We start from the raw sequence: 27,464 nt of genomic DNA on the forward strand, positions 1-27,464 counted from the left end.
CTTCACTGTCAAGTTCACAGGATTTGGAATCTACTAGGAGACATACGCCCAGCTTTTTCTGTACTAGTGTCTCTAGAGAGATTCAACTAAGGATGGTAGAGCCATCTTGAAGGTGGGAAGGACAACCTTATTGGCTAGAATCTCAGACTGAATATATGGAGAAAAGAGAAAGAGATAAATACCAGAGTCCATCTCTCTCTACTTCTTGACCGTGAACTCAAAGTGACCCCTCTCCCCCGCATCTTCCTATGGCCTTGCCTTCTGGTCATTGTGGACTGTATCTTTTTTTAAAATATGAGCCAAAATAAATATTTTTCTTCAGTTGTATCTGCCAGGTACTCTGTCATATCAATGAAAAATATAATTATTACAGATGCACTAGAAAGTCCCTCAGGGGCTGGTTAACCCTCAAAAGTATCATTAGTTTAGTTTCAAACTCCTGGGCTGTCTGCTTCCTACTTATTAATAATTATTGTCTGTATTTGTTTTCATTTTGTTACATTTCACTTTTTTTTTAAATGAAGTGCCTCACCCTCCATCTTCAGTGGTTGACTTTCTGAGCACAGCTTGATAGAGACTGTTATTTGATTTAGCCTAAGATTCATTTGCCCCTCATTTGAGTACAACACAAATATGACAGTTCTCCTTATTCTCTGCATGGTGTTCCCCACATCTGATTCTATTTGACCACACACCAGAACTTGTCCTGTACCATGCAACTCCTTTCCCAATAACTAGAGAGGAGGAGACCTAAGAGGAGGTTGACAGAGCCACTCTTCTTTTTCAGTGTTGTTTTTCTGGGTTCCTCTCACATCAGAAAAGCTGGGTTTTCTTCTTTTCCTTTTTAAAACATTTTCTAGCCTTTTTCTGGAACTTTGTTCTCCTTTCCTTCAGAAAAGCGTCTATTTTACTCCATCCTCTCACAGCACTAGAATGGCTTGCTCTCCTTACTGAAGGAGAACTCCCAGGGGCCCAGACATCAACTCAAATGGTTTATCAAAAGTCCCCCACGATGTAGAAACCTCAAGCTTGATGGGTCTAAGAGAAGGGCATGGTCCCTCTGGTCAGAAGAAGCTGTTAATGTTTGCTGTCCAGAAGTTCTTCCCACATTCAAAGTTCTCATTGTCAAGAACTTTGGGGGGAATACTTAAAAACTGCACACAGAATGGAATTTGGTCAGAAAATGTCTCCATGTATGTCTCAGGAGATGGCAGCAGCTACTCCCCTCAATGGGAGACAGGATCACCTTGCCCATTACAAGAGGTTAGAGTATCTTTCAACAAGGCAGCATGGAAGTCCTTAGGACTTGCAGAGATGACAGTCAGACGGACATTACTGGTACCATCATTTTCCTCATGCCATGGGAGGCCTTCATCTGCGTGGGGAACTCAGCTCCATGGTCTCATCTTCTGAGTTGAAGAAAATATTGGGGAAATGTAAATCCCATCTCCTACTTTTCCAGATTCAGACCCGGAGTTCCAGGGGGAGGAAAAATGGCTCAAGGTCAGTGAATTAGTGGTTATACTGGGACAACTCAACCCCTTCTAGTGCCCAAGTAGGTCTCTGTGCACATATCACATTCTTTCCTGTTTGTGCATCTGAAGGAGACTTCACTTTCTAAATCCTGGGTTTGTATTTTTCCAAAGGACAGAAAGAGAAGTGCACTAACTCACATGCTTAGTTTGAGTTGTCCTAATATTTTCTTTTGCCCATGTTTGGACAGATGAAGTACTGTATGGTAGACAGCATATTCATAAAGGTTAAGAACAACTACTCAGTCTGAGCTACTATATAAGAAGACGGATAGCACATTATCAAGAGGGAAAGTGTTTGTATCCACATACTGGAAATTATCCACCCTGACTGATATGGTAGAGTTGACCTGTAAGTAATGCAGCAAGAACTGAGAGAGATTCTGGTAGATATTCTTGCTCTGAACTCCAGACTCACACACTGTTACCAACGTCTGCCTTTTGATCTTGGAATTGATGAGGAGCTGCAATGTCAGGTCCACAGAATGATTTGAGCACTGCACGAGGAACTGCAGTTGGCAGACGATGAAGTACAAGCCAGGGAATTGGACTATCAGGTTCCCATCCTGGTATATGAGTCCGTGGATGGTGCCATCTTGGTTCCAAGACAGTTTGGAATTGTTGAGATGCTTTGACACTGGAAAGATAGAATTATTACTTACATGTTAGGTACATCTTGGAAACCTCTTTTTCAAGGTTCCCACTCAGCATCTCTGTTTTCTAGAAGGGTACCTGCCATCCCAAATATTTAAACATCTTCTGAAGTGCTCTTTCTAGAATATTCTTTTATAGCTTATTTTTTTATACTTAGGAAGTCACAGGAATAAAACCATCTGTCTTTTGTTTGTTTAATGCTCAGACTACAGGGTTGGATCACATACAACACTGCATTGGAAAACGAAAGACTTTACAGAGAATTTTCTAATGGGAGGCAGCTCCAATAGATGACTTTCTTTTTATTATTATCTCATATCATTTGACACTTGTTAATTTTTTTTACCTTTGTTCAGTGTGTATGTTTCTATGTCTATATGTGTTAGATCCAGGCATGTGTGCAGGTGCAGGTGCAGGTGCAGGTGTACCTGTCTGTGTACATGTGCATGTTTAACCCAGAAGATAGCCTTGAATATCAGTCTTTATACAGTACCAGTATGCACAGTACTGGTACCATCTACCTTGTTTCTATTTTTTTTAAATAAAGGTTTATTTTTATTTATGTGTATGTATGTTTGTCTCTATGAGTATATTCAGCATGTGTGTGCATGTGTGTATGTGTGTGTGTGTGTGTGTGTGTGTGTGTGTGTGTGTGTGTGTGTGTGCGTGTGTTGTGCCTACAGACGCCAGAAGAGGGCATCAGATACTCTGGAGATGGAACCATAGGCAGTTTTGAGACACTTGATGTGAATGTTGGGAAACAAATTTGGGTCTTCTGGAAGAGAAAACACGCTTAACTGCTGAGACATCTCTCCAGCTCCATAACTTGTGTTTTTGATACAGGGATTTTCACCATTCAGAATCTTGCCCAGTAGGTTAAACTGGTCAGTCAATGTGCTCCACGGATCACCCTACTTTTGCCTTAGCAGTACTGGCATTGCAAGCATGAGGGACCATGTTTGGCTTTAAAAAAGCAGATTCCAGTACCCCAGCTCTGAGCCTCATGCTTGAAAGTCAGTCACTTGACTGCCTATGCCATTTCCCTAGCTCCTTGCTTTTTCAGACCACATCCACCTAGGCTGTATTTTGCACAAAGGTCGTGCTATTGTGCTATTTGTTAATGAACGAGCATTTAATGTTTCGATATGCATTGTGGGTGGTGGCAGAGCTGTGACATACAATACTATTCAATTTCAGTATTGAGTTTTTCAGGTGTATGTCTATTAATCTTTGTATTTAAGATAAAATAAAAGTTGGTTATGTTCATTCATAAAACATATCAACAATTAAACTTATTATTACAGGCAATTAATATGTGCTGATAAAAAATAACATATACCTTTTAACATGGTCTGAAGTTTTGAATGCCTCTTTTCTTTAAAGTACAATCAAACATCCTTGCATGGGCACCTCATGTGCACAGTGAGGGACCCAGCTTTAGGATTATAGAAAAGCAGGGAATTACAGCCTCTAAGCAAAAGTATTTGTGTGAAAGCCAAGTCTCTGAGTCCTAACAAATGAAATTTAGCATTGACTGGTAAAGGTGCCTACAGAACTGGGAAGGTGGCATACTGGTTTTAATTGATTCAATGCTTTCTCTTCAATCCTTGTAGCAATTCAATTGAAAGGCAAGAACTAATGTAACTGCAAAATGAAGATTTTTTCCCTTTAAATGAGCAAAATGGCTATTTGGAGAATCTTGCCCATCTCTTCCATGGCTCATTCTTTCAAGTTCTAAGTGCCTCTTACTGTTTCATTTACAAAGGACTCTTACCTGAAGCACACTGCAATATGCAAACAGGCCCTGCGCCAAGGAGCCCATTAAGCTGTCAATCTGGGGACCAGGCAATTTTGTAGTTCCCCTGTGAATACCTTCATAGAGGTAGAGATGGAGTCGTTCTTTCTTTGCACTCGGGAAAAGATTGCATTTGGCCCAAACTAATAAGTCCATGCACGGTAGTGGAGGTAGTAGAGGAAGGAGGACATGATGCAATCAAGGGACAAAAGTGTCTTTAAAGGACAGATAGGAAACCTAAAGGAGTGAATGAAGTGTTTCCCATGTGCTGAGGGAGCTTTCGAACACCCATCCACCTGTCCATAGCTGCTTCCAATATGGGCCCTAATGCAGCTCCCTCAAAGCTCATGGTTTTTATTTTTTTAACTGTGCCATTTCTTTCTTTTTTTTTAATTATATATTTTCTTCATTTACATTTCAAATGTTATCCCGAAAGTCCCCTATACCCTCCCCCTGCCCTGCTCCCCAACCCACCCACTCCCTCTTCCTGGCCCTGGCATTCCCCTGTACTGGGGCATATAATAACCGTGCCATTTCTAACCAACTTCTTTTTCCCCTATCAAATGGGGGTTGAGAGAAGAGCCTTGTAGCTTTGGAAATAAAATACTCTCATCTTCTTCCTCTAAGACATTGAAATTCAATTTATAAAAAGTATGATGTTAGCTAAGAACACATTTACATGACATTTTCAACTAGAGGACTCTACTCTGGATTGGAAGTTGGCATAGGACATCATCTTCATGAGGATATAATTCTCTAGCTTTGGCTACTGACCTTGGAGGTAGGCCCATGACTTCTTGGATGGAGTACTTTTCAGGGTACATAAGAGATCCTCTGAGCAATTTCCTAAAAGAAGATCAGGTATGAGTTGTCTTTTGATTCTTTGGGGACTGTAAACAACTACATCTTTTTCCGTGACTTGCTGAGATGAAATTTACTAGTCTGTTCCTGTTTATGAGGTTAAATTAAGCACAAACACCACACACACATAGACACACACACACACACACACCACTGATGATGATGACGACGACGACAACAACAACAACAATAACAACAACAATCCCTCAAACTTGTTTTCAAATCTTGCTGTTAAACAGCCTAGGATTTTCAGTTTTAAAGTTTTCTTCTGCTTGGACTGTTAGAGAATACTACAGAAGATAAATATCATCTAGTGCTGGCCACCATTCTAGATGGTTCTCATGAAAGGTTTTATTGAGCACCACCAATAGGTCATATGAGATTGAGCATCCATGTCCTTCAGCCTGAACACCAGTCTCTCCAACAGCAACACTGATGCAGGTTTTCCTACCCAGCATCTTCTGCTTGGCAGACACTAGACTCTGCTTTTACCAGCATCAGCTAATCTGGTTCTCAGAGTAACCCAGGGCCAACTTTTATGTCTGAAGACACTCAAGGACATACTCAGGGTTGAGTGAGCATGTGGAAATGTGAGGATGCCCTACATCTGCCTCATCTAGACTGCCTAGATAAAAACATCCCATTCAAATTTTAAGAGGACAAAACATTAATGACATCTTAGCAGGAAGCCTCCCATCTGGAGCTTCTTTAATAGAGACAAACATGCTATTTGTGTCATTATAGGATTAGAGAAATAAAAATATGTTTAATATCATCACTGATGATGATCACTCTTTCTTATTATAACAAGCTATTTCGTATGCAAAGAACCAAATTATACATTTCCTGCAGTGACTCAAATTCAATGTATTTGGAGCAGATCTCCTCTTCTTTGGGCCTTGGTTCCCCTATTGGAGAACTGGAAACTCTCCAATCTGACATTGACATATTTTGATGATGTCACCAGAGATGACCACTCAGTCCATCCTTCAGAAACTAACAGCTTTAAGCTCATACAATAGGAGCCACGCCCTGGTGAGCTTACATACTGTCTCTGAATAGTATGTCCTGAGCTCCCAGTTATTTTCTTTTTCCCCCCACATTTTTAAATTAGATATTTACTTCATTTACATTTCAAATGCTATCCCAAAAGCCCCTATATCCTCCTCCCACCCTGCTCCCTTACCCACTCACTCCCACTTCTTGGCCCTGGCATTCTACTGACTGGGGCATATAAAGTTTGCTAGACCAAGGGGCCTCCCTTCCTAATGATGGCCAACTAGGCCATCTTCTGCTACATATGCAGCTAGAGACACAAGCTCTGGGGGTACTGNTTAGTTCATATTTTTGTCCCACCTATAGGGTTGCAGACCCCTTCAGCTCTTGGGTACTTTCTCTAGCTCCTATATTAGAGGCCCTGTGTTCCATCCTATAGATGACTGTGAACATCCACTTCTATATTTGCCAGTCACTGGCAAAGCCTCACAGGAGACAGCTATATCAGGGTCCCTTCAGCAAAATCTTGCTGGCGTATGCAATAGTGTCTGCGTTTGGTGGCTGATTATGGGATGGGCCCCCGGGTGGGGCAGTCTCTGGATGGTCCATCCTTTCATCTTAGCTCCAAACTTTATCTCTGCAACTCCTTCTATGGATATTTTATTCCGTATTCTAGGGAGGAATAAAGTATCCACACATTGGTCTTCCTTCTTGATTTTCTTGTGTTTTGGAAGTTGTATCTTGGGTATTCTAGGTTTCTGGGCTAATATCCACTAATCAGTGAGTGCATATCAAGTGACTTCTTTTGTGATTGGGTTACTCACTCAGGATGATATCCTCCAGATACATCCATTTGCCCAAGAATTTCATAAATTCATTGCTTTAAATAGCTGAGTAGTACTCCATTGTGTAAATGTACCACATTTTATGTCTCCATATCTCTGTTGAGGGACATCTGGGTTCTTTCCAGCTTCAGGCTATTATAAATAAATAGGGCTGCTATGAACAAAGTGGAGCATGTGTCCTTATTACCGGTTGGAACATCTTCTGGGTATATGCCCAGGAGAGGTATTGATGGATCTACCAGTAGTACTATGTCCTGTTTTCTGAGGAACTGCCAGACTGATTTCCAGAGTGGTTGTGCCAGCTTGCAATCCCACCAGCAATGGAGGATTGTTCCTCTTTCTCCACATCCTCACCAGCATCTGCTGTCACCTGAATTTTTGATCTTAGCCATTCTGACTGATGTAAGGTGGAATCTCAGGGTTGTTTTGATTTGCATTTCCCTGATGATTAAGGATGGTGAACATTTTTAAGTGCTTCATAGCCCTTTGGTATTCCTCAGTTGAGAATTCTTTGTTTAGCTCTGCACCCCATTTTATAATGGGATTATTTGAATTTCTGGAGTTCAGCTTCTTGAGCTCTTTGTATATATTGGATATTAGTCCCCTGTCAGATTTAGGATTGGTAAAAATTCTTTCCCACTCCATTGGTGGCCTTTTTGTCTTAGTGACAGTATCCTTTGCCCTACAGAAGCTTTGCAATTTTATGTGGTCCCATTTGTCAACTCTTGATCTTACAGCACAGACCATTGCTGTTCTGTTTAGGAATTTTTCCCCTGTGTCCATATCTTTAAAGGTTTCCCCCACTTTCTCCTCTATAAGTTTCAGTGTCTCTGGTTTTATGTGGAGTTTTTTGATCCACTTAGCTTTGTACAAGGAGATAAGAATGGATCAGTTCTCATCCTTCTACATGCTAACTGCCAGTTGTGCCAGCACCATTTGTTGAAAATGCTGTCTTTTTTCCACTGGATGGTTTTAGCTCCCTTGTTAAAGATCAAGTGACCATAGGTGTGTGGGTTCATTTCTGGGTCTTCAATTCTATTCCATTGATCTACCTGTCTGTCGCTGTACCTGTACCATGCAGGAAACACCAATTACTTTTCTTTGATTCCTCTTAACATCAATGGACTCAATTCCCCAATAAAAAGACATAGACTAACAAACTGGCTACACAAACAGGACCCAACATTTTGCTGCTTACAGGAAACCCACCTCAGGGATAAAGACAGACACTACCTCAGAGTAAAAGGTTGGAATGCAATTTTCAAGCAAATGGTCTGAAGAGACAAGCTGGAGTAGCCATTCTAATATCGAATAAAATTGACTTCCAACCCAAAGTTATCAAAAAAGACAAGAAGGGGCACTTCATACTCATCAAAGGTAAAATCTACCAAGATGAACTCTCAATTCTAAATACCTATGCTCCAAATGTAATGGCAGCCACATTCATTAAAGAAACTTTAGTAAAGCTCAAAGCACACATTGCACCTTACACAATAATAGTGGGAGACTTCAACACCTGACTCTCACCAATGGACAGATCCTGGAAACAGAAATTAAACAGAGACACATGGATACTACCAGTTACTTCCTTTATCCTATTGCCCAGATTCAATCGAGAAAGCCCCTGGGGCCCCGAGAATGGCTAGAAGCTGAGTGAAGGTTTCCCTCTGCTGTCTGAGCAAGCTCACTACTAGAGGAACCCCCAGCAAAAGTAGGGGTAGTATTCATCTCTAGATGTTCTGGACTCACACATGGCTTCTGGACCATCAAAGGCTGAAGGCCAGCTTCCACTCTCTAGATCTTATCCCATAATTATCATCTAAGCAGTGTTCTTGTGAGGCTTGTTGCTGCCCTGCATATTGGATGTGTATAACCAGAACTTTGATCCCAATGTGTAATAGTCTAAGGAGGTGTGACTATTGTCCAGTCTCATCTTTGGGACTGTAGAACATCAACCAAAAGAAACCAGAGAGATGCAAATTGGACTGACTCTCTTTGCTGTGAATCACTTTCTGATTTATGTTCCCTACAGCTCCCATGGGCTTTTGACTCCTCCCAATCTCTCTAGTATCAGCCCATACCCTCCCTCATTTTATTCTGTGTCTTAATAGTAATCAATGTCACCATCAGTACCACCATCATAACTAATGTTGACTATTTTTGTAATGTTTTACTGAGCATGCTACAGCCATGATTTCAGTTTTACATTTTTTTACAAGCATCCCATAAGAGATTTAATTTTTACAATCATCCCATGAGAGATAGTTTACAGTTATCTCTGTTATTTATATTGGAAACCCTAGGTTTTAAAACTTTAACTGGGGGTGGGGGGTGGGCAAAGATGAAGTAGAGACTGAAGAAATGGCCAAACAATAATGGCCCAACTTGATACCTATCCCTTGGGTAAACACTAATCTCTGACACTATTACGGATGCCATGTTGTGCTTGCAGACAGGAGTCTAGCATAACTGTCCTCTGAGATGCTCTACCCGGCAGCTGACTGAAACAGATGCAGATACCATATGAAGTATGAAGCAGAGGACTGCTTTGTCTTGCCTCAGCAGGACAGGATGTGCATAATTAATCCTGCAGGGACTTGATACTCCAGGGTGGGAGGGGATATATGGGTGAGGAGTGAGGGAGCATCCTCCTAGAGGAGAAGGGGAGGGGGAATGGGAAGAAAGACTCTGTGAGGGAGGAATTGGAGGAGGGCCAGCATTTGGGATATAAATAAATAGATAGATAAATAAGAAAGGGTTAACTGGCTTGTTCTCAGCCACACATCTAGTTGCTAGTAGGGCGGAGATCAAAACTCAGTCAGTGTGACTCTAATGCCCAGATTTCCCCCCACTCTACACAAGTTTGGAGACTTGCAGCTCCAGTACACAACTACATGGATATGCTTCCACCTGCATACCTCTGGTTCCTGTCAAGTGGAATGCCCTGCTTCCTATCAAGACAGTTGTCCTTTAAAACACATCCTGGCAGAGACTACTCTCCTACTGATCAGCCAAGAAGATGCATTTGCTGAATGGAGTCAACTAGACCATCTCTCTTATTTCCTTCCGTAGCTCTGGCTGGACCAGTGCTAAGGGCATCAGTGTAGTAAGAAGGAGTGCTTGGCTTGTTTTTCCCCCTGGCAGGGGGAATATTGGCCTGACTCTCACGGATTCTAAGTTAGGTGGGAAAGTAGGATTCATGCCCTGGATCAAAGCCAAGATGTCACATCAAAATCAGGCTCGATCTCTCTAGTCCTAAGGTCCCTCTGTATCAGGTGGCTTGTGGTGCTATCTGCCAGAGCTGAGCATCTACAGATGGTGGCAGAAGTACAAGCCCAGGCTTGTCTCTCACACATGCAGGCATTTTTCTTCGTCTGTTTTTCCCCTTTGGTCTTCATGTGTACAGTGGGGTGACCTCAGCTGTAATTCTGAGAAACCCAATAATGGAAAAAGTCTACCTTATTTTGAAGCATTTGCATTTCCTGAAGTCAAATGGCAGGCATACTGTAGTTTTTCTTAAAGAATTGATTAGATAGTTTCATGCTAAAGATTAAGCAAGGGCTTCTCCTTCTAAGAATGCCATTGCTGGAGTTGGTTCAAGGAGGGGCTGGGTATTGAGAGATTGACACTGTTGAGCTGGAAGAAGACCTTGGAGAAGGGTACCATCTCTGTTCCTTCACATTTGGAGGTGTCAGCAAAAGAAGAGTGAAGGATGCGTGGTGGGGCTCAAACACCAAGAGTCTTAGTGGCTTCTGAAGGCTTAAAATGCTCTCAGCTGACAACTAACACCACTCTGATCTCCTTTTCCTCACATGGTTTCTGGGGCAGACATATAAGAAGGATACCCAAGTTATAACCTAAGTCAAAGAGATGGGAGCTTGAATATTTGGCCAGTCAGTGCTGTTCAAGGAGTGGGCTGGCCGCTTTGAAAGTCACAGGGATCTTGCTAAGACCTAGACAATATTTTGTGGTGTACCAGTCATGCAACTCAAGTCTCATCAGCTTGTGAACCCATGATAAGATAGTCTATTGTGGATATGAAGACTTTTATAGGTACCCCAGGCAGTAGGAATCCTGCCGTGGCTCCAGAGATTTGTGGAGTGAGCAACTAGACTGTATCTCTGCTATCTGTCTCCCCAGTGCCTGAGTCTGGAGGGGGTTATTCTGAGAGAAGAGGCTTAGTTGATGTTTGGATGTTGGGATTCTGGAATATTCTCTTTCAGATTTTAGTGTTCCTATTTAGATGGGGAACTAAGATGACTTGAGATGTAGAAATGCCTTTCTAGATCATTCTAGAGCAGTGAGGGTTAAACGGAGGAGAAATGAGTCTGTAGCCATTACACACACCCGGGACTGAAGCCTCAGGAGACAGCTGGAGGGCGTTGCTGGGAAAGAAGCTTCAGGGTGCCTTCCTGATCCTGAGTCTGGGAGATTGCCCGGGTCAAGTCGCAGGTCAGGGAAATTGGGCTTTCGAGTCAGATGATTTGTGACCTAGTCAACTTCTTCAGAACGACTCTATGAGGACCAGGCAGATGGTGCTTCTCAGAGAGCATGTGGTTCTAGTGAAGGTGTTAGATCCGTCATTTCCTCTCCCAGAACTTCAGCTTCTTACTGTACCAGTGAAGTAAGCCCAGTGACACTCAACAGAGATGCGTAGCTAGTACGACACACATCAAGATTACAGATGTCTAGTAACTGGCACTAGCCATGACTCTGAGAATGTGAGGTCGCTTCACTTCTTGTCTCTTTTTCTTGTTTTCTTGGGATAGCTCTGTGATGCCATACAGAGAGGATTAGATAACGAGATGCTCATGAAAATGAAACACTGTATTACCTTTGAGAGTAGACTTTCCCACTTCTGGACACAATTGTTTGAGGCTCTCTGATTTGGAGGGGAGGGGAGGGGCGGGATGAAACACTGTATCGCCTGTGAGAGTAGGCTTTCTCACTTCTCTACACAATTGTTTGAGACTCTCTGATTTTGTGGGGGAGGGGAGGGTGAAGACCTCTTGGAAATATCTTAATCTTTGAAGAAACAGAAGAAACGTGTTTTAATTTCTTCTTCCCTGGAGAATACCCAGGGAAAGTCCCAACAGCGACATCTAGAGGAATCTTCATTCCCAACCGAATTTGGGATCAGTGGGAACCGGTAACCTGGTGGGCATTGTGCAAAGGGTCACTTCACAGACATTCCTTCAAATCGAACCATTTCCTTGATGCTACCAGGCCAAGAAAATTTATGATATAGACAGGAATCTCAAGAGAAGTCATATGTAAAAGGGAGACTCTGGATTCACAGCGGTCCTTGAAAAAAAATCCCTGGTAGACAGCATGCTTATTGTTGAACACAGAGAAAGCAAGGAACAAACATGGGTTAAAATGAAATTAGGATTCACATCAATACTGTGAAGGCTTTTGGGAGCTGGAAGTGCTGACCTGTTGTGGTATGTAAGGTAAACACATCTGGCCCTAGGGCACTTCATTGCAGGTAATGCATATTAAAGACTGATGGACCTGACAGTGGTGGAGGGGATGTTTAAGAAACATCGTAAACTCTTCTAACATTCTAAATGGCCTTTCCTATGCCACCACTTATTTGCAGTGCAGAAACACAGAAGCACTCTCAGGATATTGGACCCGTGTGAGTCCACATCCCACCCTGGTTCCCTACTGGTTGTATGGATTAGCCCGGGTATGTGAGACTCTCTGAGCTGCTCCTTCTTCCTCAAAGTGAGTGCATACACCTCAACCTCTTGCAAGAGGATTAAATGGAATAATGGACAACACTGAGCCTATTGTATACCACACAAATAACATCAAATAGTTGGCTCCCCTTTTCTGGTCTGGGGCCTGGGCTACCTGCCTGGCACACAGATGTCTCTGGGGCTTGAACAGAGTATAAAAAGGAATCAGTTTGAGGTCTAGGACTATCTACCCTTCTTCCCTCCATCCCCCTCCCTCTCCCTTTATTTCCCTCCTTCTTCCACCCTCTTCAAGTGTAGGATGATAGGCAAGTTGGCATATCCTCTGGAGCTGGAGACTGGGAATTATATCTGGCAATTCTAGCATCAAGTGGAAACCTTTTTACCTTATTTGTGTTCTCTCCTCTCCCCTGTACCTCATGTTGTCTCCTGCCTCCTCATTCTTTTTTGGGTGTGTGTGAAAATTAGGGGTTGTGGCTTTAGAACGCTAGATAGCCTATGCAGGATTCCATTCCGCATCATTCGGAATGGCTCACTTCCTGGGTATTTTCAACAGAGAGATTCCTAATTCCTCTTATCTCTGCCTTGAGCAAAAGAAAGTGGGTTTAAGAGCAGGTTTTATTGAGTGTGTTAAGATTGACTGGAATAACAAATAGGTTCCTTGTGGCAAGTGAAGTATGTGACCGGCTGAAAAGCAATTTATCCCCATGGGAAAGCATCGTATGATGCTGCAAAGGAGATGAAGAAAAATGGAACCCAGGAGTAACAAACTGCAGACGTGGATATTCTGGATCCAGCCCCATTCCTCTGACAGAGTAAGACTCTGCCAGCCAGTGTTTATTCTTCTGAGGGGAAGGGAGTGTGAGGACAAGGAAGACTGTCACTCCTTGTGCCTTCAGTGTGGCTTCTCTATGACAAATGGTCATAGACCATTTGGGTCAGTAAAATACTGGGGAGAAATTAGTCTCCCTGGCTGTTCGGTTTTCTCACACTCAGTATTTCTTTATCATATGCCTGCCTCATTTCACCTCTTTTGATGCCCATTTTTTCCTTTTAGCTTTGGAAGGTATGACCATCCTCAGGACATTAAGGACCCCTGGGTACCATGAGCCACATAAGCATTTGCAAGAAAAAAAGTAAAGCAAAACAAACAAGCAAAAACTGCACAAACAAAACAAAACAAAAACAAAAAACCCAAACCAACAACTTTTTCTAATGACAGGATATGGAATCACTCCAGGTCACATGACCCTCTTAAACCTGTCCCAAAGCACCAGTGACCCTCTCTGTCCATCCCAGAACTTAGTGACAGAGTATGCTAGCCTTTGAGAAGTTCCTAGTGGCTGAAATATCTTCAGCTTTACAAAAGAGAACCCCAGACGCCTCCACCACCTGCTGGGAGGCACAGTACTTTACCATTTTGTCCTGACAGCATTTCTGCACATCTTACATCCTTCTGCAGATATTGCTATACAAAGATTTGAGGTTTTGTTGGGCATGGGGCTGGAAAGCTGTGTGACCAGGGGAGCTGGTTCAGCACAAGAGTGAGGATGAATTGTGTCCAAACCCTGAAAATCTTGTCTTGAGACAGGCAGGAGTAGGACTGCTTCCTCCTTGCTCTGGGCTTGCACGACCAGGCAATGTAAGCCTTATGACCCCCACCTCCACCACCATTGAGGTTGTCACATAGCCTGCTGGCCAGATTATAGGTTAAACTTCATCTCACCCTTATAAGGATATGTCCTACAAGCACCTGGGATTCCTCTTTATGCACATAAAGCATTCCCCAGCACTTCTGTCCCAGCCAAAGATGAACACTTACCCTGCAAGCCCCTACCTATGCCCCAAGGGTTAGATAGTTCTTGGTCTTCCCTAATAAAGAGAGCTGTTTCACTGAAAACTGTCTCTGGAGAAGGCTCTTTCTCCTGATCTCACTCAGTACAAGATCCTGTCTAACCTACCTGCCTTGGCTAAGCTTCATTCCTATCAGTCCAGCCTCATGAGGAACGGTGCCTGGTGGGGTCTGGAGGGAGAAAAGCAGACCCAGGGCAGCAGTTGAAACTCCTTGGAAATCCAGGTAAAGGGACTTCTAATCTGAGATTTGGACAAATGAGCCCAGTAGTGAGCAACATTAGAGAGTCAAAACTCATTGGAAGCAAAACATTAAAACAAGAAATGACAAGAGGATGCAGGAGCCTTGGCTTTAAGCTGTGTCTGGAGGAGGCAGACTGTTTCATGGAAGATGGAAGAGCAAAGTGGACCAGATGGATGCTCTGAGGTCCAGCCAAGTGGGAAAATGAAGGTGTATTTTTGGTTCGATTTCATGATCATGGTGGTTCTCTGCAGGAGGCATATTACCTCTGTCTGCTAGAGGAGAGAATAAAACCCAGCACGAAGCATACAGGACAGGCTTGCCTCCCAGCCTTCCAGTTTGCCCATGGATCCAACTGAATGTCTAACAAGCCTCAAGCACAGTGGGCCGAGTACAAGTCAACCATTGACTGGGGCCTATTCTGGCCAGGAATGACAAGTTTGTGTTAGGGCTCATTACTAACACGGGTGTGGTTTTCTGTGGTTTCCCTGTAGCTAAGGATATCCTGTGCTTAGCATGTGTGCAGAGCCCTGCATCCTAGGCTCTGGTCAGTGCTGGTTTCCTGGTTACAACAGCTGTCATGGTAGCTGCGATCCTTGTAACTTCTGTCCTTGTGACAAACCTCATGCCATCCCTGGGACTTCCTCCCAAGACTTCTGCCCTGCCTGGGATGTCTTGCAACAGTGTTCTCGTTTTCCCTGCCTGCTTCTTTTCCTTTTCCAAATGGGCAATTTGTTTCTTGTGTTGGCTTAAGATTGTGGCTTCAGATTTTCTTCAGACAACTGTCAGGCTATTTCTTTCTCTCTTTCTATATAGGACAAGAGAATTCTAGTCTCAGGAAGTGTCAAAGAACTCTGCTAGTGTGTGTGTGTGTGTGTGTGTGTGTGCATGTGCGCACACATGAACCCTCAAGTGTGTGTGCACATACATATTCATGTGTATTTACATGTGTAGAGACTAGAGGTCAACACAGTATGTCTTCCTCAATTGCTTGCTGTCTTATTTCTTAAGACAAGGTTTCTTACTGATCCCAGAGCCTTCCAGTTTGGGTAGGCTGCCTGGCCAGTGAGACTCAGAGACCTTCCTGTTTCTGTGTTCTCAATGCTTGTATTATTGGTATATACAACTGCTCCTCTTTTTATGTGGATGATGGGGATGCGACTCAGGCTCTCATGCTGCAAGCATTTACCTGCCTACAGGCTTGTAAAAGAAGCATTCTTTCTAGCTCCAACTTGAATTCATTTAGTATATTTAGCCCAGTGATGTTCGGAGGGGAGAAAAGTTTTCCTAAAGAGACACCAGTTCCTGCTGGTGTGGGAACCAGGTTTTGGCCTCAGATGTTATTTTTCTCCCTCATCCTATTATAGGGCCCCCAATTTGTGGAGTCAAGGTAAGTATGCATGTACATTAAAAGTGGGAGTTAGGGGCCATGCACATCAGGGTGCTGGCTGAAGTAGGGGCAACAGAGGAAACCTTGGAGTCTCATATTTGCAGGACGCTTTTTGTCTTCTGTATAACCTCTAGCAAGTCCCCCTAACTTCCCGGATCTCAGAAACTTACCTGCAAACGGAAAGTCAATGGGAATACACCCATCCCTCCACCCCTGTACTGATAACTCTCGAGGCTGATCCTCAGACCAACCCAAAGGAAGTAGGGAATGTCTTTAAGGAAAATTTAACATTCCTAGTGAGGCGTATTATCAGCATTGATGAATAGAATCTTGTTGTAGAAACCCTGAATTAAAGACAGAGGTTATTTTGGTGTTGGTGTTAGTTCTTGTTCGGATATTCCTAATCAAGAGCCAGGTGAGGAGGGAACTGGGAAGTGGTCAAACCCACAGTTTCCCAAATTTGGGATTTCACGAATGAAAGTTGTTCCCTCAAATGAAAAACCGGGGAGTAACATGGAAAGTTTGCTTTATTCTGCCTCTTATGACCATGAAAACAGAATACTTGACAAAACCAACCAAGCATCTGTGTCAATTTCTTCCTGTGATGGGAGGGGCATTCTAACACCAGAACACAGCGGGATATGCTTTCCTAGAAAGAGTGTTTTCATCTTAAGTGTAACTGAGCAGCTGTCAAGAAGACAACTTTGTTCTTTGTTTTTTTATTTCATGTGATCTAAGGATATCCTGTGTTTAGCATGTGTGCAGAGCCCTGCATCCTAGGCTCTGGTCAGTGCTAGTTAACTAGCACTGTAACTATTCAGTGTCACCCACTAGTTAGAGCTTTATACTTGATGACCAATGTTTGGAGCACTCTACAAGCAAGAAAGAACAGCTAGTGAGTGTGGCTGGGGTCCTGACACTTAATCAAGGCTATCTTCACCACAGACATTATATCTATGGGAGGTGGCTACTGCCCCTTGCCAAATGAAAACTTCCAATCTTTCCTAGAAAAATCTAAGTTGGGGTGGTGGCAGGACAATGGAAGGAGAGGTGGAGGAATTAAGTTTAATCAGTGCAGACTGCTCCTTGCAAAGCTCCACAGGAACATATGCAACAAGTTAGCAAGGATGTCTACCTCCAAAGCCTACACTACCTGTACCACAGGAGTCTGCTCTTCCAGTCTATGGGCCAAGCCCAACCACTACTTATTCTGTAAATGAGGTCCAGGGGATTGTAGTCAGGCCCACAGATTTGTGTGTTTTCAGGCTGTAACTGTACGACTGATTTAGCCAAGGCATGCAAAACCTAGAATATTTACTATCTAAATCTTTGTAGGCAGTGTCTGTGCCCTTCTAACTTTACCTTGTTCTTTGACTGCATATCTGGTTATCTACACAAGTGAGGGAATTAAGATCACACACTAGGCCCTAAATGTTTTTGGCCAATATTGAGGTTATGCATCAATCTTATAGGTTCAGAAGGCTGCCTGTCTACCCAGGGCTCCTTGCCCATACATTCTAAGTCTTCAGTAGAATATCCTGAAGGAAAGAAACTTCAAATGTGTTGCTGCTGTAAGGAGCTGTGTCAGTTCTTTTGTATCCTCTTGTCCCAAAGGTGCCCAGCATCTCTACCCTGGTCTATCTACCCGACCCATGTTCTTCCAGTTCTGTGCTCAGGCAGCTGTGCTTGGTACCTGGACTCTGAAAATTGAGAGTGGAGCTAAGGTGGAGACTGATGTTTTGAATATAAAGACACTGAGTCAGAGTCAAGGACCTTTTGGTTTAGCCTGTATGATCAAAGCAAGACACTTTATCTCTCTGTTTGATTTTTCCTTCTCTGAGTCATGAAAAAAACTAGTCAGATAACCTTGAGTTTAATCTTCAATGTTAACTGACCTCTGCATATATCCCCTTAGGGATTAGTAGAGGCCAATATGTTAATAGCTTCTGTGTCTGGTAATGTAGAGGGAAGAAGTCTGTTTTTATAGGTCTTAAACTTCATTAAGTATTTTGGCTATGACCAGTTATTTGACCAATAGTTTACGCCAGTTTTCATGCCAAGCAGTTATGAGCTGGCCCTGATTGGCTCGTCTAGAACCACAGTGATCTGTGTTTAATGGATGTGTAACAGAGACTTCCATGTGGGAAATGGTATCAAGATTCATACACAAGTTTGCTCAGTTTAGCTCAAAATACCATGCTGTCTTGTGTCCTCATCAGGGTCCACAGCTTGGCTACAGCAATGGTGTTAGTGAGAGTGTTCCTGGCAGGAGGGAGGGTTGTGTGGATTAGCACAGTGATCAGGGGCTACCCAGATGAGTCCGAAGCATCAGCTCATCTCGATCAGTCCTACTTCCATCTATCCCACTCCTGTTGGGGACAGTCACAGCATTGCCAGTTGATAAGCAGGCATCACACCTTGTGGTGTCATCTGCATGATTCACTACACATTCATTCCTAAATCTGAGATCTTACCTCCTTTAAGGGGGACCTTCTCAGTTGTTTTTGGAGTGGAGTCCTGGAAAGAAAGAGAGAAGGGCAGGGTGAGGACACTGACTAAAACAACTTATCTTCCTTTTCTCCCTGGGAGTCCTCAAAGCACTGTGCAACTTAGAACCCACCCACCCTCTGACCCTTAAAGCTTGAATACTCATTCACTGGTTAAGTATAGTGGGCTTCCTATCCATGCCAGCCCATCTGTCTATGAGAAACACAGATAGGGGTTACCATCCACATCTCACATACAAAAAACAGGACAAGAAAGCTTGTCCAGGGACACACAGAGAGCTTGTGGCTCTCAGGACCACAGCTGGAACTTCCACTTCCCAGTCAAGAGCTTTCTTCCTCTCCACACACAGTACTGTTTTTTCCCCTTAGGTCAACATATGATCAAATGAACAGAATAATTCTACACACTTTCTTATTTCCATATTTGGTTCATCTAAAAGTGTTGTAAACATACCTGGAAGATACCTTTCTACCTTGGTTGTGGTTGGAAATTGTGATGTTTTTATTAGTATTTATATTCCAAACATTGGGATGATATAAGTAAACTGGGTCTCTGATCTTGTGGATTTATCCCAAGGTTATGGCCAGATAGAATTTGCAAATATTCGTAAATATATAGCACAAATAGAGGTGTATTTGTAAATACATCCACACAATATTACAAATGATTTCTATAATTATCATAAATGTCTGCATATATTTTATGTAAATGAATGAGAGGTTGATGGAAACATTGTCTGTTGAAGAGGAAACTGTCAGAGGGGACTAAAGAGAAATGTAGTTAGCGTGTTCTGTGAAAGTGGCCCACAGAGATGGAGGGGCACTGGTTCCCAACAGATTCCTCAGAGACTAGCTTTCCAATGACCCTCACGTCTTCACATGTCAGCCTAGAGAGGCATATAAGTAGCCTTCCACAAAGGAATGGAATGCCACATTTATGTTTTGACCTGTATAAGTCAGTCACCTCTAGTGCACTTAACTGATATAATTATAAACACTAGAAATGGGTGAATATTTTTATGGAAAAATAGTTTCCCAAAGTCTACCAAAGCTGAAAGTTAACAACAAACTATATCTGACTTTCTTAGTGTTCTGTGCAAAGGCTGATGACTATCTGGAGGTATGATTTTAATTTATATCCCCAAGTGCTCTGTCATTCTCCTTCTGTGGACACATTGTTATTGACAAAGTAGGTCTCTTCTGTAGACCAAGAGTGGTTTGCCAGGAATACAGCTCAAGAGGCCTCAGGAATACAAACTTTGGTGTCACACTAATCTGAAGAAAGTCTATAACTTTGGGTCTCAGTTTTTTAGGGGGAAGAGATGTGATGTTGCTTTGGAAGATACTTTCCCCTCTGCTTGTTTTCCGATTGTGTTGCCTTATTTCCTGAGAGTTCTGAATGTGTGTAACAGTGCTTTACATCGGTGATTGCATGATTACCCATATGATTCTTAGGAAAACCTGACATCACAAAATTCCCCTTTAGGTTGCCTCTGTGAGACAACAGCCAGCGCTTCAAAACATATTAAGCAGCTGGCTTGATGCCAAGCATGACTTTTGATTAGCATGATGTGCAAACACACAACTAAAGGCCTTTTAGAAGAATCCTAACATGGTTGAAAGTACCAAGAGCCCCACATTCTCTTAGACACTAGAGACCAGAGTGAATAGCAGAAGAGCAACACCAGCAGAGCCATCCTAGTGGTAGAAATGCTAAAGAATCACTCGTTCAGCCTTGGATCATCTGTGGTGTGCATTGTGTCACTCATTCAAAGATATGCTATGGACCTGGTTCATTAAAACAGCTATTGAAAAGACACAAATCAATATGGAATCAGAATACTGAGTGTAGCACACACCATGAGAGGACCACAGTGAGTAAAGAAAGAATTTCTGAAGCTTTAGTGCTGAGGATCTCAGGCTGCAAATTTATTTAGCAGGTTTGGGTAGAGCTTGGGTTGCCATTATCTCTCCAAGTCCTCAGGTAATGTTGATACTCTTGGCTTCCAGAAAACCTTTTATCATCAAGGATAGAAGATGTGTATCTAGGAGGAGGACCTAAATGTATGTAATGGCATGGTGTTATAGAAGGGAAAGCCTCGTTTTTGCCTGTCAACTGAGAGTTCTATTTCTCCAGTGGCAAAAGCACTGACAGGGGTTTCTGTAACTTCATCTTTTACCTAGGGTCCAGGGAATTCAGGACAGAAGTTTGACTGCTCTTATGTTGAAGAACACAAAGTCTCTACAGCTTCCTCTGGCTACTCATAGCAGATGTGATTCCATAGTCAAAGCAAGAGACAAACACAGATGTCTTACAGACCATCAAGTTGATTTTGTAAGGAAGGATGCCAAGATACTAGAGTCTAGGGCCAATTCTGGACTAAAATTCTTCAGTGAACTTTCCACTTGGCCAAGGACAGTGCATTTCATTGCTCTCTCCTCCCTATTCTCAAGCAGCTCTTTTATTTGAGGATGGAGAAGCAAGGCCTTAGGACATGATGACTGCTTACATTAATGAGACAAGATGATGACTGCTAGAATTTGTCAGATTGTTTAGACCGGAGGCGCTATGCTGAGTGCTGTCTGTAAACTGTTTTAATAAACCTTGCCTGGGGAATTTGAGACCTTGGCTGGGCAAAATGAGAACTATCTTGCTCAAGGGCTTGGCTTTGAGTAAGGTAGGACACAGGCTTGACCTAGATGCAAACAAATGGCTTCCCCAAGGCTGTCATCTCCTCTCCATAGTAGCTCTGGAAAACAATCACCATGGTTACCAAACCCTGCTTCATTTCCTTAAGTATACTTTCTCTTTTCTTTCAGCCTCTATGACATCTGACGGACATTCCTACAGTACTAGAGTTCTTTCTGTGTAATGGAAAGAATGACCATGCACAGTCTGTTTTCCTCCAGGTGAAATGACCCCCCACCCCCAACACCCCCAAGCAAGCCAATCAGTAGCCTAGAACTGTATTTTTCTCTCCCTTAGTTACTGTGAGTAGAGCTTTGGCCAGTGATTCTTACTCTGGGCTATTGCAGACATAACAAGATATGGCATGTAAATGACTAGCTATTGTTTGAAAATAGTAGCTGTTTGAGAGGGACTGCTCTGGCCCTTATAATGTGTTTAGTTTGTCTTAATTCCCTGAAAGGTCTGTTTGCTTTTAGAGCAATGATGTGGAGGGCATGGAACAAATGTGTGTAAGTTCCCGTATTTGCTTTTCAAACAAAGTCCTCTATTACTAACACTTACCAAGACAACTAAAGTGTGGAATATTCTATGGAGAATTTCACATCTGTTTCTTTTCTGATTTTCATTGTCTTAGAAGGTAGGTCACAGCACATGGAGATCTCTACTATCTTTAAGGTAAGACAACTAAACACTTAATCCAGGTTACTCTGGGAAGCAAATCCTTTCTGGGCCTTATTGTATTGGTCATTAAGTGGACTTCAAGAATTAAGAGTTGTCTAAACACAGATAAATGACTTAATCATTACAAAAGATCCCAGAGATAAGAAAGTTGGTCATACTGTTTATGAAGATTGATAACTCCATAGCATTGACTCTCTAGATTAAGGCAGACAAAACAGCAGTATGTTCTCCCAAGACCCAATGGGAGAGTGAATGGCAGTCATAGGAGACACCCCCTAAGGAAAGTATTTTTATTAGGAACTCCTGGTTTGGCGGGTATGGGATTTGGAGCAGTGGAATAACCAGTGTTTCTCCAACTTGCAACATGTCATGAAAATAGCTATTCTGATTCAGGAATTCGGGATAGGCTCTGAGGTATTCTGACTGTAGTCAGTCTCCTGGCCATGCCATCATGTCTGATCCACCAGCTACTTTTAGAGTAGGACTGGCTTCAAGATGTATTGTAATAGGCAAGTAGGTCTTCTAGTCTTGGAAAGTTGCTGCAGGAATTTGTGAGATTAAGAACTCTTCCTGCTCTAAAGATGGAGTTGTTATTTTGTTCTCTGGGCCTCCTCTACTAATGAATGTTGTCATCTAGTCTCACTTCCTGGTATGTCTTAGCCTGCTCTGGAGTCTAACCATTGTTCATACCCTAGTAACTCTCACAATCCAATTTGTCTTCCTGTGGGCCATGCCTCTACTCATTGTCTAGCTTGATGGGTCCTACCTCTGCCTGGTCCATTATCATAATGGAGAGCTCATCTTTATAGAAGAATATAGTTAGTGAATCAAAAGGACGACAACATCTACTAACCCTCCATCATAATCCTCAGGGTAATAAAGGATTCAGAGATAAGGATCATCAAGAAATGCCAGTCTGCTGAGCAGAAGACATTCATGTCTTGAGAGTGTTATACCACATATTACAAATTCATGAAAAGAAAAATTGTTGCTAGTTGTCCCCTTAATGAGGTGTCTAAACATATAACTATAAATAACCAGACATTTGTCCCTAGATGCTATAATAATATCAAGCATAGATAACCCCAGGTAGACCTAGAATGTAGATTGTTCTACTAAAGAATTATAACATAGTCAATACCACAAAACCAACAATCAAGGATAGGTGTAACAGTTCCTGCATGGCTTCTCAAATTTTATTATTCTGGGAAGATTATTAAAATGTTGGTTTGACTTGTAGCTCTGGGGTGAAGCTGGGAAGTTTTAATCTCTCTCTCTCTCTGTCTCTCTCTCTCTGTCTCTCTCTCTCTCTGTCTCTCTCTGCGTGTGTGTGTGTGTATCATGTATGTGAGTATGTGTGTCTAAGCATGTTCATGGCTCTGAGTGAATATATACATATATATATATATATATATATATATATATATATGCACATGTGGTGGTCAAAGGGCATATCAGTTCTTAGCTTTTGTCATGTCTGTCCTTTGGTTGATCACTTCTGTGTTCACTACCTACTAGCTGGATAAGGAGGCTCTGCTCTGTGATTTTCCTGTCCCTAAATCCTATTTTGTCTAGGAACAATGGGTTTATAGTTGTGCACCTGAATTCTGAACATGCAGATTTAGGTCTTCATGCATGGTAGAAACAGCTCAACCACTAAGCCATCTCTCAAACTGGAATCTTTTCCTAACAACCTATCAGGACTATCCATATTGGTTTGCTTTCTTATTTTATTTAATTTTATTTTCTTGTGGTATTGGAGAATGAACTCAAGCCTTGTCTATGCTAGGCAAGCACCCCAGTACTGAACTACATCCCTAGCCCTTTAAACTTTTTTATTTTGAAACAGGGTCTCACTAAGTTTGCCCAGGTTTGGTTTTGAATTTGTAATCTTCTTGCCTTATCTTTGAGAATAGCTAGGATCACAGATATGAGACACAAAACCAGATAGGTCTACTCATTAAATTGAAATAAATGTTTCCGACTAACACATATGCAGATACCACACAGCAGGTGGTATATGAGCCTAGACCTCCCAAGTAACGATAAAAAACCCAGCCATAGAAGATATGGGGAAATGGAACATGTATTGTATGTTACTAGGTGACATTGCTGAGTTACCGTGAACTCTTGGCTATGGTAACAATGCTGTGGTGGATAGAGATGGATTGCAAAATATGGGTGAGTGAAGCCACCCTGCCCACGCCTTGCTTTCATATATGTACAGAGGCAGCTTGAATGTGATGGATTCTTGACAGATTTAGTGGATGGTTATATGGGTTTTAGCATATCATTTTTGAAAAAAATTAAAGGACAGTTTCTAAATTTTCTCAGATTCAGCTTACATTCTAGTTACTCCCCCAAATGCTCACTACCCTCACCAGAGGTGGCCCATTCTCCTATCTGGAGTATTCTGCCTGAAGCTTGGTTTTATAGGCTTCAGTTTCTCACGTTGGGAGAGTTCCCAGAGTGGGTCCCACACATGGATGTGAGCCTTTCCTTCAAAACACTGCAGAGTGCTTGCTCCTTAGGAAAGAAATCTCAGCTTTTTTTTTTGTTTTCTGTTTTGAAAAACTTAATTAATTAAATTAAATATTTAAACAAATTATTAAAAATAATGAACCCCAGATGCGGGGAGTCCCTTAAGAAAAGGAAAGTGACTCAGGGCATTTCACCTCACTTTGATTGCTTGAATTTAAGAAACAGGGCTCCTCCCAAATAGCCTCAGCCCTACACTATCCTTACCAGCATTCATCCTACAAAAGAAAGAGAACGGTGGGCTTAGCTGTTTTCTCTTTCTAGAATTGGTGTCCAATATTTGAAAATCAAACAACCCGAGACCTTGCTATACCACTCTGGACTGTGTTTGTGTTCATTCCTAGGCCTAGGTAGGCTCAGCCTCCTGGCTTAGGAAGCGAAGACATGGCTATGGTTGATGGCTCAGAGCCTTCATTATAATGCAAACAGCTCTCTGTGAGCAAAGGGCCTAGGAAACCAGTGTCATCATGGATTCTTCTTTCCCGGGGGATGGGGGTGGGGTGGGGGAGGGGTGGGGGTCGGGGTAAGAGAAGCTCTATTATGTTTCTTCCTTTTGCTTTGCTCTGTGTGTAGACATTCATCACTATACTGCAGTCTTTCCCAAGCTATGGAAAAGTGTGTATGCGCTTGAGTTACTCAACTTTTCTTTCTTCTCATAGTGCTGGGAAAAGCTATTCCCTTGATGGTAGACTTTCCCTACCGCAAGATGTTACCATCAATGCTGATAGACAACATTCATTCGAGTGAAAAGATGCACAGTCAATTCCCATTTCTAGGGCTTTGTTTACACATAACCTGTTTGTAAACATGCACAAAGGGCAAAACGTCCTAGAGAGAAATGTCCTACAAGGCACAGGTAAATCACGAGGCATCGGCACAAGAGAATCAGATAGGATGCTACAGTGGCACAAAGCAGACTTCTACATATAGACATGGATGGATCTCTATGATAAAGCACCAAGTGAATGAGGTGGACTTAATAATGAGATCTGTGCACTATGTATTTGTAGACACTCAGCTTTATCAAAGAACACACAGGAATCTGTTTACAGTGACTTCCTCAGCAAAGACAGGCTACCTCTGGGAGGACAAGGCATGAAGAGCTTCTAGTTTCTTTCCCCTTATTTATTGGTTAGTTTTGCCAAACAACGTAAATGTATTTCATAATAAATATTGTTGGTTTAAATGTAAACAAAACTGTAGCTATCTCAGGCGCCTTCAAAGACATCACTAGAAAGCTATATAAACAATTCAAGGGCAGGGGTGGATTTGCCTCAAAGTTTTGGTTAGGGTTATGTACCCAGTGTCTATAACAGTGCCCTGTACAAATAGATACTCAGTAAATACTGAGTTGATGCCTCAGTTTCCCCTTTGTCTCCACTATAGCGATTTCTTCCTCTAGCAAAATCTCAAGGATCCCAGCTCACTTTCCTGACATGGTTAACTCTCCCTTCTCCATCTCTTTTCTCATCTCTGCAGTCGTGCAGGTGGGGCCTCTATTCTCATCTCTTCCATTTCTTGAAAGTTATTCATATTTCTCACTCTGACCAGATACTGTAGTTTCCAGTGATGTTTTCTTGCAGTCTGCTGGGGAACTACTTCTTCACAGGTGGTCTCGAGGTGGTCCTACATAGGGCAGTAAAGTAAACCTCACAGTTCCCTACACAATCCCTGTGGTACAAGGAGGACGCCATGTGTTCATTGCCCATTCCACATTTAATACTAGAATGTGAGTCTGAGCTCCTTGGATCTTTTCTTTGGGTTCTTTGACAGATTCCTACTGAGTCTTTTCAGTTGCTAAGTTCACCTGTTTGTAACAGTCTCCATCTGCCTTCCTATGGGATGTACTCTTAATAACCCAGGCCCAGGGGACTCATGTTTCCCCAGTTCTTGCCACAGTTAATGCCTGATAATGTACTAGAAACGATATGCGAAAAGCGTTAGATTCTTAATAGCATAGCTATTAAAATGGAAAGCCCTAGCTTGTGAGCAAGTATCTGACAGGTAAAAAAAAAAAAATCACAGCATACTAGAGCTTACACACAGGCTGTGCACCGTTCTATACCTGGGCACGGAGGTAAGTCAGATCAACAGACACAAGAGGAAAAATCTCTGAGAGAAGAATGGGAATGTTTCTGCCACCATCAGGGCAAGCAAAGGGAACAGCATTCTCACAGAGCAACCAAAAGCCACTAAGCAGCCCCTACTGTACCACTTGCTCAGGGTGCTTGACTTTAAGCCCTGTCCCCTGTCTGTGCTTCGTTTTGTGCATTTGCAGAAACAGGGCAGAAGCCTGTCCAGATTTCACAGGAGGAATCATTTCAATGGTGGATGGGAACTGCTTCTGCACAGTGCCACCATCAGCCTTCCCCACCTTGGCTTCTTCCCCCCACCCAGCAGTTCTGCCTCTATCCTCTGAATGACAAGTGTCTTCAGGCTACTCTAATCTCTCTTACCTGGCCATTACTGCAAAACAATACACATCTGGTGTATGGAAAATCAGAGTGACAGAAAGTAGAGAATGTGGAGAGAAGAGAAAGTGCCCAGAGGTTTGTTTGCGAGTCCTTCTTGGCAGACGCAAACGATCCATGAACTGATGAGTCCCATCAGCTCTGCAGGCCAAGTGTGAATAACTCCCTTCTTACACTGCCAAGGAGGAAGGAGCTTTAAAGCTTTATTTCAATATCCATACTTGATGATACTTGTAAGGCAACTAGTATGCTGCAGAGCCTGTGGTCCAAGGCAACTTGGAAGAATTATAAATTAGGTGAGTTCACACTTGGGCAGGGTGTTGCAGCAATGGTATCCATACAGTATCCAAATCACCATGCCTGGATCTCACCCCAAGCCTTTGATTCATGGGAGCTGACCATGCAGTCCTTTCCAGTGTGTAAGAGTTCTATCTCAAGGATACTTTTCTAAACTACGGTTTGACTTTCTCCTCCTACCCCCATTTCAAACAAACGAAATCTCCCAAGATGGTGTGGCCCTGCACATTATGTGTGCATCTCAGAGGGTACAGGTGACAAAAACATTGCTACTTTTCAACACCCTGAACTCTTCAAAGTCAGTGGCTTGTGAGGAAGCTTTCGATTTCTTTTGTGGGTTTTAACATTGAAATAGCAGAGCTCTGGGAAGACTTGGCCTCTCCTCCTCCTCCTCCTCCTCCTCCTCCTCCTCCT

At 42.6% G+C, this 27,464-nt stretch overlaps 1 protein-coding gene across 1 annotated transcript in view; it reads right to left on the minus strand.

Moving 5' to 3' along the window:
• Positions 1–847: 847 nt before the first annotated feature.
• Positions 848–27,464, minus strand: part of Tnfsf8 (TNF superfamily member 8) — a 27,714-nt gene continuing 1,097 nt past the window's right edge. Inside the window, exons 2-4 of the mRNA XM_021161545.1 lie at positions 18,342–18,384; positions 4,756–4,827; positions 848–2,169 (exon numbers count right to left, since the gene is read on the minus strand). Coding sequence (XP_021017204.1) covers positions 1,775–2,169; positions 4,756–4,827; positions 18,342–18,384 — 510 coding nt within the window. The 3' untranslated portion in view covers positions 848–1,774. The remainder of the gene's footprint in view (positions 2,170–4,755; positions 4,828–18,341; positions 18,385–27,464) is intronic.

The sequence above is a fragment of the Mus caroli genome, chromosome 4 (genome assembly GCF_900094665.2).
Source record: "Mus caroli chromosome 4, CAROLI_EIJ_v1.1, whole genome shotgun sequence".
Taxonomy (NCBI): domain Eukaryota; kingdom Metazoa; phylum Chordata; class Mammalia; order Rodentia; family Muridae; genus Mus; species Mus caroli.